Genomic DNA, 14602 nt, shown 5'->3' on the forward strand with positions numbered 1-14602 from the left:
GGCGTGGCCTCCGCAGCAGTAACTGATCAACAGTCTCGTGTCTGCGCTAAGCTCCGCAGCGCACGAGTTTTCAATGTTAAAAGCACAGATTAACGTGACACACAAGTGAGGTATTTAAAAAGCACAAATACAATTTTTGCTCCGAGAAGTTGTCAGCGCTCCCGGCTTCCGCCTCCGGAGTTACGGTGTGGGATGGACGCTAGAATTCAGCGCCTTTATATAGCGTGGGAGGGGGGCGTGGCCTCGAGGGGGCGTGGCCTCCCCAGCAGTAACTGATCAACAGTCTCGTGTCTGCGCTAAGCTCCGCAGCGCACGAGTTTTCAATGTTAAAAGCACAGATTAACGTGACACACAAGTGAGGTATTTAAAAAGCACAAATACAATTTTTGCTCAGAGAAGTTGTCAGCGCTCCCGGCTTCCGCCTCAGGAGTTACGGTGTGGGATGGACGCTAGAATTCAGCGCCTTTATATAGCGTGGGAGGGGGGGGGCGTGGCCTTGAGGGGGCGTGGCCTCCGCAGCAGTAACTGATCAACCGTCTTGTGTCTGCGCTAAGCTCCGCAGCGCACGAGTTTTCAATGTTAAAAGCACAGATTAACGTGACACACAAGTGAGGTATTTAAAAATCACAAATACAATTTTTGCTCAGAGAAGTTGTCAGCGCTCCCGGCTTCCGCCTCAGGAGTTACGGTGTGGGATGGACGCTAGAATTCAGTGCCTTTATATAGCGTGGGAGGGGGGGGGCGTGGCCTCGAGGGGGCGTGGCCTCCACAGCAGTAACTGATCAACAGTCTCGTGTCTGCGCTAAGCTCCGCAGCGCACGAGTTTTCAATGTTAAAAGCACAGATTAACGTGACACACAAGTGAGGTATTTAAAAAGCACAAATACAATTTTTGCTCAGAGAAGTTGTCAGCGCTCCCGGCTTCCACCTCTGGGTGCCCCTTGTTAGGCACACCCAGGGGCGGTGTCGCCACCTCGCCAGCGGTGCTCTTCATTTGGCTGTAGGCTGGTGTGCATACTCTGGGGTATTTCTATCCAATGACGGCTCATCTGCTATGGCGGAGGAGCGTCACCTAACCCTGCCAGCAGCAGCAGCTGCAAAACATGTTTATTATCGTTTTATTTTTCTCCTACCATGGAATCTTGAGGGTGAGGCCAGTGGATGATGGGCACTGAGGGGGAGTGGTAGGCACTGTTATCAGTGTGCATGCTGGTTTGGCCGGCCATCTCAGGCCGGCCAAACCTTCATGCGCACTGAAGCTGTCTCCAACCCAGCGGCGTTGCTAGTTAGAGACAGCAGGCACAGGATCCCAATCTCCTTGGAATGGAAATCAAGGGGGAACAAGCAAATTCTGACTCTTCTCTCATGCTGTGAGAGCAGCGTCAGGATTGGCCACAGGCAGCCTGGGAGCCTGTGCCTGTAGTGGAGCTAGAAGCGCAGCGATGCAGCAGGAGTCAGGTAAGTTTTGTTTTTTGTTTATTTGTTTTGTCCCCACCTCCTTGCCACTTTGCCCCGACACCAGCCACAGCTGCTTCAATCGCAATGGTGCTACAGAACCATATGATACATAAGTGGAGGAGAAGGTACAACCTCCGGGCCAATTTCTTTATTACACACCTCGTTGCTCGCGGCACTGGGTGGCAAGTGGGGGGACATGTCAGGAGAATTTTCCACACACCTCACGGTCCAACATCTGCATGTTATGGATATAGGTACGCATCTCACAAGATGGTTTGCAAGATTCCCCACACCAACACACAGCAGTACCACTCGCACCTCTGAGATGACACAGGGAGGAGGATCTGGCCCATCTGTGCTTGGATAAGGAGTGGTCTACCATATTAGGGAGCCCGGTCCATATCCCCTGAAACACGCGCTTCCAAATGGCCTACCTCACCCCTGCTAAGGTTAACAGATACTTTCAACGAGCCGATGCCCACTGCCCCGGATGTCATCTCCTAGATACTGACCTCCTACACATGTTGTGGGCTTATCCATAACTTCCCACTTTTTGGCTACATGTGAAGACCCGGTAGACAGCTTGCACAGGCCTGCAAATTATTCAAGTGGGACACATGCATCTTGGGTCCCTTTTGCAGAAGTAAGCAACAGAAGGTCACTTCCCGCTTTCTTGATTTGGGATTCTTGGTAGCTAAGCGTTTAATTCCAAGACTTTGGGAATTGCCTGAGCCTCCCCTCTGATAGCTTGGGAACAGTTGCTACCAGTGTGGGCCGAAGCAGAGAGTACTGCATTACACAACAAAGACACATTTGGGCTATGTAAGATTCCAAAAGCCGCCAACTGGGACACAATACTACTCAACCTCCAAAATGAACTCCTCTCAGACTCAGACCGCACAGATGCTGCAGCGAGAGTAGGCGAACATGATACAGAGTCCTAACTTAACATTCCGCTAAAGCTTAGAGAGACAGCGCCATGCCAGCCCCTCATATAAATTAGGATATGGTGGGCTTATTGATGGGAAGTATATACACTGTTGTTTCATGCCAGGGATTGGGGGAGATGGGAGAGGGCTGGGAAGATCCAAGTTGGGCTGGTTTGTTCCGATGTTCCTCCCACCCCTCCCCCCTCATTTCTTATTTTTTCTTCTCCTTGATGTATTCTTTCGTTAATTATTTTGAGACGGACTCCCGCCTGTGCCGACACCATATGTCGCAAACCCTGCAGTAAGAACCCACAGGTGCTCAGTAATTTTCCTTGTGCATTGAAACGCCGAAGCCTTTGAACTTCTGATTGTAACCATATGCCTGTTCATTGCTGCATGTAGTACTTTTATGTGCGAGAACATTTGTGCTCTTCTGCTGCCTTCATATGTAATACATGTGATGTTGTATATTTGGTGATCTTTGGTCCTGCACTATCGATCCCTTACCCAAGTTCATGCTTCTTTAAACAAAACTAATAAAAACAAATGGAAACAAAAATGAATGGAAGTAGTAGACACTGGGTTTCATAGCAAGACTGGCCATCGCAGCAATATTGGTATTGGCATGTAGGGATTTGAGTGAGCCTGCTCTATATCTGCAGGCCTCTCCCCTTCCCCATAAGACCGAACTGTAGCTCGCTTAGACGGGTATTTAACTTTACGCTTAGCAATCTCATTGTATTCTGTGTTTTTTATGTTCAATGACAGCTAGCTAATAGTGAGGGCTCCAGGGTGAGTTCCAGTTTGAGGTGTGTTTTCCTGATCTCTTGCTTCAGTTTCTTCATGTGAACCTGCATTTTTTTTTTTACGGAGTTTTATATAGCGTGAACTTGACCCAAAGGTATCGGGTATCAGATCGCTGTACATAGCACCAGTTGCGTTACATGAGGACACATTCATTTTTGTTAGGCACGGGGAGATTACGTGATATGCCCAGAATCACAGGATGTTCAGCGTCATTTCTGAAACTCAAACCCAGTTTCCCAGAATCGAGGTTGTCTTAAAGTATCTGGTGATTTCTGCTTTAAGCTCATCGCTTAATACCGAGTCTGCCAGGGCATTGGGATGTTCCCTTCATGTGAATAGGAGTCGACCCCCAGCTCCCAAAACTAGCTTAGCAGCACAGGTGAAATAACTGACAGGGTTTTGCCAAATGATGGACAGATTGCGGCCATCCATTAACATCTTTGGTTTTCAGCCAGTAGTCTAGTTGTGACCAAGAGACATGCACAGAAGACATAAACATACCCTTCTGCATGGTTGGGCGTCTAATTTGCCATAGGTCCAGCAGACTGTGTGTCTCCAGCAGACAACTAACCACACTCCCAGTCACCCTCCAGTGTCATCCTCCAGTGTCTCCCTGTTTTGTTTGTGGGGTTTAAAGCAGTAATGAGATTCCTTACCCAAAATATCTTGCCGGACACCATAGTTAGAAAAGTACTTCAAACATCATTTTTATAAATAATAAACCCAAACTTAATGCCAGAGTCGAATTTTGTCTAACTATTACAGAAAAAGTGACTTTAGATAGTCACTATTTTTCTGCCTGAAGCCTCTGGTAGCCTTTTCTGGGTTAATTCCCAGCTAACACTTGTAGCTTGTTAGCCCCCTACCAGGAGGTGTGAATAGCTCCCAGGAGAGGGAGCAAAAGGACTTTTGGTGGGAGGAGGTGTGGCCTCCTACTGACAGGATGGCCTGAGGGATGTGCCCATCAACTGCACAAACCTCAAAGGAGAATCTAATATCAGGGGCATATGTAACTCACACCTAGGCCTGCCCATCCTATTGTCCAGGTAGTCAGGATGGCACCAGTACCAATGGGGGAAAACCTGTTTCAGAACTGGTTCACAATAGGAGTTCCTTATTTCCCTAAGCACAACTCTTAGGTGTGCCCAGAGATCTGATCGGGGGAGAAAGGCTTTGGCATGTTGGATTTTGCTTGAGCCAGGCACTGTGGGCTTGTCTAGGGCCAAACCCCCAGGCAATGATGTCAAAGTGGGAAGGGTTGCCCTTGGGAAAGTGTTTCTTATTGCCAGGGAGATTCCACCACCCACAGGCACGGCATAAAAGTGGCACTCTTGAGAACAGAAGAAGGACTGCATCAGCTGTTGAAACTATGGTGAGAAATCTTAAGGCTGGGCCTGTTCACCACTTCTACCTAGGACAGAAAAGTGGACTTTACGGGCTCTTTGGCTAGCCACCTTCTGTTCGGCTCCAGGTACACAATAGCTGCAAGAAGCCTGTATCTCTGCATAGCCCAGCTGACCAGTTCAGATTTGCCCTGTGCACTGCTGGTGGCTTCTGGGACGGTGAGTTTTAACCCCCAAGTGGTGCCCAAAAGTCCTAGACCCTTGGCTGGTATCCAAGTGTACTCTTTCCCCCAACCCCAAATTGCGAGACTTGACTCTTCGAAGTGTGTTCTGAACTTTTTGCAAAAAAAACACTGAACCGCTGCTGAGAGTATCCTGACTTTCAGAAAACCTTTTAAGTCAACATAGAGGATTTCATAGGGACCAAGATGATGATTTGGTGAATCCCAACTTCGGACTTTGCCTGCTCTTTGTTTTCCTGACATCGAGAGCTTGTAATTTTCCGCTGTAGCTGAGGCTCCCAAAGGGGTAGTGAACTTCAATCAGCCAGCGCCGACATTCCCTTCTTTGGGCCCAGCCTGCACCCTGATTTGCCGACGACCTTGTTGATGAGGACGTTTCTCCAGAAAAAGCGTTGGAAGGTAAACTTCCCACTGGGACAAACCTCGTCCTTATATCTGACATGTGCTTGGCCTTGACTTTTGAGTGTGACCCGATCAAATACGACCATGTAACTGCCATTGATGCTCCGTGCGTTGTGGTGCTAGAAACATCTAATGGTTTGAAAAATCATACCTCCGGTTCCCTATATTGGATTTTTGTCGTTTTGATGCCTATCTATTCATTAGAATTTATTCCATTTTTATAAATTGGAAGGATATTTATATTGTGTTTTGTTTTCTGCTTTTTAATTGATTTGGTACTAAATGCTTTACACATTTCTCCTAAGTCAAGCCTGTATGCTCTGTGCTACAGCAAGGAATGAGCATACATTGAAATTATTGTGCCCTAACTGGATCTAGTAAGCAATAGTGCCATTATTACTTGAAGAGGACTACCATCGACTTCAACTAATAATCTGCTTTCTCACATGGGTCATGCCATGTGCACAGCTGGGTAGTGGAAAGACATATTAATAACTGGGCCATGTTCTGTTGCAACAAAAAGCGAACTCCACCAGAGCGGTGGCCCAGCGGTCAAAACCACAAGCAGTCTGTTAACACAAGCAATAGTGGATGTCTGAGCTCCCAGCCTCAATCACACTGATCCATGTGGCACCCATGCCTTTCAGGCGGCATAGTTCCCTCACAAACGGTGCAAACTCAACAGCAGGGTATCACGAGCAGATGCATAGGTGAAACTGTGCACACTCAATCACACCACTGTATTTCAGGGCTGTGGGTCATACAACCTGCTAAAGGAGTTGAGCAAAGTTAAGCCTTAAAATATTTCATCACTTACACCACACTCTGATGCTGTTTGTGTTGGTTTTTAGCAATTAGGTCATAGTCTATTGTGTCATCTATTAATATGATATATTTACAACTTATGTTTCAAGTTCCCCTCTCCGTATGTACATTTTCATAACCTCGCATATGAGAGGGGTCCCATTCCACTGTCAATGCCTCGCTGTGACGACCACTTGTGCCGTGAGGTGTGCCCCAGTGTTAATGATGCGCCCGGATTGAACTTCAACCTTCGGGTAACCTGGCCTTGCAATGCCCCAGCTACCCGCAGTCATCATAGCCAGGTCTCAAGGATGAAATCAGTGCCACACCTCACCATCTTCACTGCTCGCAGGCCTGCAGCAGCATGATGAAGCCTATATCATCTGGCTGAAACGCGACCGCGACTGCGTCAACACCTTTGGCTTTAAACAGAGTCCCTTATTTAAATCAAAGAAAGATTTGATTTACTCATTGATGCATCTATGTAAATATAAGCTGGGTATATGCGTTATCCTCCTGGTGCCTTTTTCGTTTGGGACTACCTTGTAGTTGTATACTCCACTAGACTGTTGAGGAGGTACATATGTAAATTGGTGTGTATATATATAATTGTATATATTCTTTTGTCCTGAGGGTACATATAAGTTACTTTGATATTGTATATGTTTTGTATATTTGTATATAATGTACATGTGATGTGTTGTATATAAATTGTGTTTTGTTGGGCCGTTTTGGCTGTCCGCCTATATTTGTGTATATGAACTTTGATATATTCTTCTTTGATTTAATCTGTTTATCACAAGGTAATTAATTGTTTCTTGTTTGATAATTAAAAATGGATTGATCCCTTCAGTACCATTTCTCTCTACTTTTTCATCCTTGGATGTCTCCTGCTCAGGTACGGGAGGGTGAGGTGGGCAGAACCCCTAATCATTTTTTCTAGTCGCCGCAGCACGGGCAGCGCAGCCATAGCAAAACAAAGGCATGCCCAGGAATGGCTGGAAGCCTCTTACCATTTGGAGAATCCAAGCATTTTGAGTAATTTGGGAATCCTGCCCCCTAGCTCTGATAGGTAAGAAAGGAAACTTCTTACCTGAAAATTAGGTTACATTTTCACTTCATGTCTGTCCATGATTCCTGTGGCCTCTGGATTTGGAGGAAAATAAGACTTCTCCAATTTGGAATTTGCCCCATTAACCTCAATTTCTTGGATAATGTCGGAATGGGGGCTGAAAGACAGTCCAGCTCATGGAGAGCCCCCTTCCTCTGCTGACCCTGGGAAAATGGTTTTGATTTAATACTTTTTTTCAGACCCACTTCAGCCTTATCCATGGCTGTAAAAAAATTGATTTGTATACTCCTTTACAAAAGAATAACCAAACAACAAGCCCCCAGTCAATTATCCGTGTTCGTTAGTGGCCAAGTATCAAAGTTTAGAGTCCGTTCTTAACAGGTTGCATCTGCGTCGCTCTGCAGAGGGTGCAATTTGCTTTTCCCAGAAGACATACTGGCTGTTGGACCCAACCTGCCAATTCATCCAACTCAGTAGGGTTCCAGTGTTCTCAGTAGGGTTCAGTGGAGGCCAAGTCCAAAATTTTAAAATCCGATCAAAAGATCTAAAAATGTATCTTGAGAGGCCCGACAGGACCTGTCAGTGCATTTTTTTAAAATATTTATTTTTATTGAATATAACAAGCAAGGCAAGAACAAAATATACAGCATGCTTTGTTCAAACGAGGACGGAAAAACATTACATCGAATAATCAGTAATCAATACAAGAAAGGGAGGGGGACAGGGGGAGAAGCAATAAACAGACAATAGTGTAACTTTATGTGGGGTCAGGGGGAGAGTGGTATATCGATGTTATCCACTGTGGGCAGTGTACATATGTCTCCACGATACCTGTTCCATGGCCCCCATACTCTATGCCATTTCCGGGGGCGGCCCCGGGCTAGAGATACACCGTTTTTTCCCTAAACATACACCAGTCCATGTTTTCCTTCCATACTTCAACTGTAGGAGGCCTATGGGATCCCCACAACTGTGCAATATCCCATTTAGCAATCTTGTCCCCCAGGGTTGCCCATTGGGTCTGGGCTACGTTATAATCTGAAGGTTCCCAGACATTTAACAAGCAGCGCCTGGCCTCCGGTGAGAGAGATATACCCGTCACCTCTTTCATTACATCGTACACTCCGCTCCAAAAAGCCGCAACCTCATGACATTCCCAAATAATATGAAGAAATGTCCCCACCGGCCCACATCCCCGCATACACAGGCCCTCCTCGGAAAAGCCCATCCGAACCAGACGGGGGCCTGTGACGTACACTCTGTGAAGGATCTTAAGCTGGACCAGTCGAAGTCTCGCTGGAATCGCGACCTCCTTGGGAGAGGAGATCGCTGATTGCCAGTCCTGGTCATCCAATTCAAGGCTGTCACGAACCGAGAGATCACGTAAGGGCAGCAGGAGGTCCGACCTATCATTGATCAACTTTTTATAGACAAGGGAAATAGTACTGTCTGGAACATGACCGTCCAACAATCTATCTTCAAGCGGGGACGACTCCGGGACTACCTCCCCCACCAGAAAGACTGACATCAAGGCATGGCGAACCTGGACATAGCGGAAGTACTCCGTGTTCCCTAATTCAAACTCCGTCCTTAAATTCTCAAACAATTTCACTTGTCCCACCTTGCTAATACCAATGAGGTCCCACTTATCGAACCCCTTAGTCTTCCACAGTTTACCAAGTCTATCAGAGTCGAAAAGTGGGGTCGCTAAAGTTAAGCGGTCCTTCCAACCCATCGAATTAGTTGCATCTTGCCATATACAAACTTCCGTCTTCGGAGGCCCCGACAAAGACTTGACCACTGATTTCGAGTACAGCGCCCTATAGTAGTTACCCCAGGCAGCAGCCATCTATCCATAGCGAAAGCAGGGTTCAATTCAGGACCATACATTCCATGATTAATGGCCCCCAATTGGGACGCCCAATAGTATAATTTGATGTCCGGGAGAGCCATACCCCCGTCGTACCACGGAAGCGTTAGTTTGGCAAGCGCGATGCGAGGTCTACCGTCCCATATCAGTTTACTTTGAAGACCTTCAATTGTACAAAAATAACTAACAGGGTCTATGTCAAGAGTGTTTTGGAGGGCATAAAGAAAATGAGGCAGAGACATCATCTTAAAGAAGGCCGCGCGTCCAAGCGGCGAAAGCGGAAGCTTACGCCAACCCGCGACGTCTCGCTTCAATCTGGTCAGAAGTGGGAGAAGATTCTGCTCATACCGAGTTACAGGGTCCATAGAGACCCAGATACCGAGATATTTAAATCCCGTCTGCGTCACCTGGATGGGGCAGTTACGCGGGAGGAGGGGAACGTCGCCAGAAAGAACGTACAAATAGGATTTTGTCCAATTAATAATCAAGCCTGAATTTCTACCAAAAGAGGTCAGGACGTCTGTCAGTGCATTTTTTAGATCCTAAATGTCCTACCCCAAAAACAATGACAATTTCGAGTCAATTTCAGGTGAATTAGTAACCTGACATTCTGTCAGTAAAAGCATTTTCTATCATAGTTTTTCATAAGTTATTTCTTATTCCACCCAATCACTAAACCTTATAATCTTTTTGCATTTATTTTTCTCATTTTCTACGCATTTCGAGCACGCTTTTATGGTGCTTTTAGCGTAACTTTGCTCCATTTCTGTGTTGTTTTTCTCAGTGTGTGCAAAGTGCACATTCAGGTGTCCGTGTCTAAATCGGTAAATATGTTGTGTTAAGAATAATCATATTTTGAGCTCTATCAAAGTGCTCTACCCCATGTTTTGGAAGTATCTGGGAAGAGGAAAAGGTGCCATTAGACTAGAAGCAGGGATATCTGATCAAGATCCCCAAGAACGGTGACCTGAGTAACTGCGTCAACGACAGAGGGATAACTCTTTTATCAACCCAAGGCAAACTGTTCAACAGACTCATCCTGAACCGAATGAAGGAACTAGTCAATGCTCTGGCCCGAGTCCAGCAAGTTGATTTCTACAAAGATAGATCCTTCAAGAACCAGATTGCCACTCTAGCCATTAAGAATGAGCAAACAATAGAGAGAAACTCCCCTACCTCCCCCCACCCCCCACGACAATGTCATTGACTATTAGAAAGCATTCAACAGCATGGACTGAGAGACTCTTTGGAAACTCGTCCGCCACTTGTAACCTGACATTCTAAAGAAGGGTTTGGACATTTTGCCCTTAGATGATTGCTCTTCTCCTTAGGAAAAGGTTTCCTGAGTCTAGACTGGACATAGGCGGTTGTTCTTACTGAGGGAACACAGTCGGAAGAATGCAGGTGCACAGTCTCCTCTGTGTTGAGTGTATTATTGAACAGATCAGATGGAGTTGAGGTGAAAGGGCCTTCTCCAGCATCCTCGTCTAATCTGCTGCGCTTGAGAAAGAGATGCTATGGGTATTCTAGGTCCCCTTCTGAGGCATCAGAGTTGCCTTCCTCAGTATAGTGACACCCTCAACAGGGGCATATCTTGCTCAATAAGATTAGGGGAGCATGAGCTCCAGATTTCCCAGCAGTCACACTCGGATATCTTGTTAAAATACATTATATGAAAAGTAGGACATGAGGGGCTTAAGGGGCAGTGGAAAGAGAGAGGTAAGCGGAATTTTAGGGGCACCTAAAACACATTTTTCAAACTAATCAACATTTTTTAAGGCCTTCAAAACAGGGACAAGAGAGAGAGAGTGTTTGTGTGTGTGTGTTTTGTTAGTGTGGGCATGTAAAAATCCCAGGTGAAAACCGACAGACACTTCACCATCACGACTGAAAGCACTCGTACCCAACTATTTTCTAGAGAATAACATTGTTAGCGGGTGTAACACCCCAACTACCCCTCTGTATCTTGTTTGTCCTTGGATAGGTATTCCAGATATGCCTTCTTTAGGCTGTTTAACGCGGCTGCTTTTTTTGGTGTAGCTGGGGCTTCTCTGTCAGAAGGAGGGACTATAGTTGCCGTAGTATTTAATTGCAGAGCTAGAGCGCCCCAAGAAGGAGATCCAGATGTTTTTTAAATGTCATTTTGAATCAATTGGTGGAAAATAGATCTGTCGCTGTTAAAAGCGTATTGATGAATCCCTCAGGAGTTAGGTCAATTGTAGCAGAGCTGTAATTACTAAGACATTTTTTCCGGCCTGGGAAGAATTATTCTGGCAACATCTATGTAAGTAACCATCACAAACCCCATACATACGCAGTGTACTGGCTACTGCCCACCAATGGGTGTAGGAAGGGATGGGATGCCCTCAGTGAGAGTGACACAGGCCCAACCAAGAAAAGCAACAAAGAATCTCCTGGTTCAATGAACACAGTCTATCGCGCTGAAATGGGCATCAATGGGAAAAGTGGGTTCAAAGCTGAAGACATAGGGGTCCATTAGGATGGCGGGCGGAAAAAGTCCGCCCGCCACCCTAACGGACATCGGGACCACCCGCCTAAAGGGCGGGGGTCCCGACATTGGCATTAGGATGCGCCCGCCACAGTGGCGGGCGCATTCCTCAAATTAACATTGTCGCCACGGACAGGCATTGCAAAATGCCTATTCTAATATGGCTGGCGGTGTCTGATAGGCACCGCCACCATGTTATCCCTTTTCCGCCCCGGCCGCAAGGCGACCGGGGCAGAAAACAGGCGGGCGGTGTTTCCCACCGCTGCAGTCCCCTCCGCCATCGTAATATGGCGGGGGGTAATGCAGGGAAGGATGTTGGGCGGATTTCCTCCGCCAGGGTGGCGATGGCCACCGCTACCCTGGCGGAGGAAATCCGCCCGACATCCTAATGGGCCCCATAGTGCGCTCCGCCCACCGAACTTCTTCTGTGTTGGGCTTTTGCGTTGTTTTTTTAAAGGGAAACAACCTTTACAACACAGTTATTACATCACACTGCACTTAAAATGCAGTTATTACATCGCAACATCCTTTACAACGCATGTCACTACAACGCATACCATTACAACGCATACCATTACATCACATGTCACTTCAACGCAGGCATTACAATGTATACCATTACAACGCATACCATTATCCAACACTTACCCTACTGTTGCACCCCCTGGCCTTGGAATAGTAATTTTTAACCCCTACACTATCCAACACTTACCCTACTGTTGCACCCCCTGAAGTTAGAATAGTAATGTGTACCCCTACTCGATCCAACACTTACCCTACTGTTTCACCCCCTGGAGTTAGAATAGTAATTTTTACCCCTATAATATCCAATACTTACCTTAAATGCAATGTAATAGGATGCGTTGTAATGGTCTGCATTGTAAGGGTAGTATGCGATGTAATGGAATGCTTTTTAAAGGCAGTTTTTTAAAATGCGATGTCGTGTCATGCAATGTAATAGAATGCGTTGTAAAGGATGTTGCCATGTAAAAACTGCGTTGTAAAGGTATGCGTTGTAAAAATATGTGTTGTAACGTCATACAACCCTTTTGAAAGGATTGTAAGTGATGGGCACGAGAAGGTGGAGACCCCCCCAAAGGTCAGAAGGGCCAGGCTGAAGAGGCAGAATCCGAGTGAGATGTGCAACGCCGGCAGAAGACGCTCCACTGCAGCGAAGGGAAACTGCACCAGAAAATGGCAAATTGTGACAAGGTGAAAAGGAGGAAGTGGAGGAGGGGGATGCAGGCAGGCCTACTGACTGCAACGGACGTTCTGTGAAGACACACTTTTTAAATAATCAGGTTGAGTCTGACAGACAAATGATGAAAAAGGGACTGGTGTGACCGACAGTACTCGGAGCAACTATTTATCCTAAAGATACCACTAAATTAGCCAATAGTAAATCATTACCCTTAATAAGAAAGAGTAAATGCCCTTATCTTGGCTCCTTTGAGCAGCAAGAAAGAGGTGGTTCTACAGGTATTCCTTGTGTTTTGCCCTGAGCTGCGCCCTTGGGGCAACACTTCCTGCCATTTAAAATTAAAACCTTTCAACCAATCCTAAAAATACTGGGGAAATATATTTTAGTTTAGTTTTCCCCAAATTTTCCAGGACTGGATTTAGAATACCAAATAAGCCTCCTGGAATACTTGGGGGAAGTTGCTCTTTCTCCAAATATTCTATGACTGGAGTTAGAATAGTAAATGTAACCTTCCAGTGTCCGCCACGCCCACTGCTGCCCTGAAAGCGCAGTCAGGGCAAGAAACACAAACAAGGCGTTCAACAGTGGTCATCAATGTTTGTGCTCTATTGAATTGTTATTGGGTGATGGACTCATGGGAGTTGTGGTTTTTCTTCTAAGAACTATGTATATTGTACCTTTTTTATGTTATCATGTTTTATTTGGCTTTCCTGTTGGCTGCTGTTAAGTAAATAGCCAAACGTAGAAAGCACAAACTGAATACTCTGTCTTGTCAAAGAATTACTTTTGAACAGCATGGCTTCATGAATATGTGTTTTAAATGTGTGATAATTCCCTGTACTTATCAGATTTAAAATAGACTCTCGTGCATTTCAGTGGAGATAGAATGATACTGGCACGTAGTGTCACAGCAAGTCTAAAATGCCCCTGTGGGCTGATTCAAGATGTGATTGATTTTGTTTCAAGCCAGAGACTGAACCAAGTAAGCCAGTGGTTTGAAAGAGGCTGACCCGAAACCCACTCTGTGTTCTTTAAAACACAAGAGGCCTGGCTGTAGCGTTGCGAGAGATCTAAAACCATTATTTTTTTACATTTTCTCTTATATTGCGACATTGACTGCAGCAATGCATGTATCCCATGCTAACCAAACTGTTGCTCATCTATCATAGGTTATTCAGAGAAACGAGAATCCCGTATAATTCAAGAGAACGAAGAAAACGATTCGCCCATCGGATCCGTTGACTCCATTTCAATAGAGGATGAAAAAGACCTTTGCAGTCAGTGAGAGCCCAGGAGGGCATGGCTGCTGAGCACACGGCCCCACAATCTGCTGCTTTTTATCCAGACTCAGATGTTTTCGAGCATTGGCTATTCAAATTGTTGATCAATTCTATGCTTAAAATGGATGTGAAGCTTAGGTGTCCGGATCCTTAACACGTGAAAATATAATCGTGGCAATTATTTATGCAGAAGTGTAGATGTTCAATTCCAAGTTTTCTTTGTCATAGTTTTATTTAGAAAATTAATCCATACAATCATCAGTCAACTTTCGTCGTGAAATCATTATGAGACAATCATCTTGTCAGTCTAATATAACTACAGCTAATTCTTCAAAAAGGGAATGACTCGTCTTAAATCCATATTTGACCCCACGCCATAGGCAGCTTTCCTTCCATTAAAGTACTTCATACGAAGCCATGTCTGCTTTATTTAGCTAGCTGCAATGATATCTTATTAGCATAGTTGCTTAATGCTAAGACCAGCATTTGATATTTGGAACTAAATCATAAATCATCTTGTGTGCTTGTATCATCATATAAATATCTTGAGGAAGCAGTGCAACCCTACCTAAACATGTAAGTCTTCTCTTTTCATATCTCCAAAGGAAACCTTCAATACAGGGAGCCCAGGAGCTCTGTACTTGCATAGTTCACATATATTTTATGTTTTATTTCACAAAGTTCA

At 45.5% G+C, this 14602-nt stretch overlaps 1 protein-coding gene across 1 annotated transcript in view; it reads left to right on the forward strand.

Moving 5' to 3' along the window:
- The window catches only part of FAM216A (family with sequence similarity 216 member A), a 275535-nt gene extending 261207 nt beyond the window's left edge, over positions 1-14328 (forward strand). Inside the window, exon 8 of the mRNA XM_086944721.1 lies at positions 13807-14328. Coding sequence (XP_086800847.1) covers positions 13807-13922 — 116 coding nt within the window. The 3' untranslated portion in view covers positions 13923-14328. The remainder of the gene's footprint in view (positions 1-13806) is intronic.
- The last annotated feature ends 274 nt before the right edge of the window (positions 14329-14602 follow it).

The sequence above is a fragment of the Lissotriton vulgaris genome, chromosome 11 (genome assembly GCF_964263255.1).
Source record: "Lissotriton vulgaris chromosome 11, aLisVul1.2, whole genome shotgun sequence".
In the NCBI taxonomy this organism is placed as follows: domain Eukaryota; kingdom Metazoa; phylum Chordata; class Amphibia; order Caudata; family Salamandridae; genus Lissotriton; species Lissotriton vulgaris.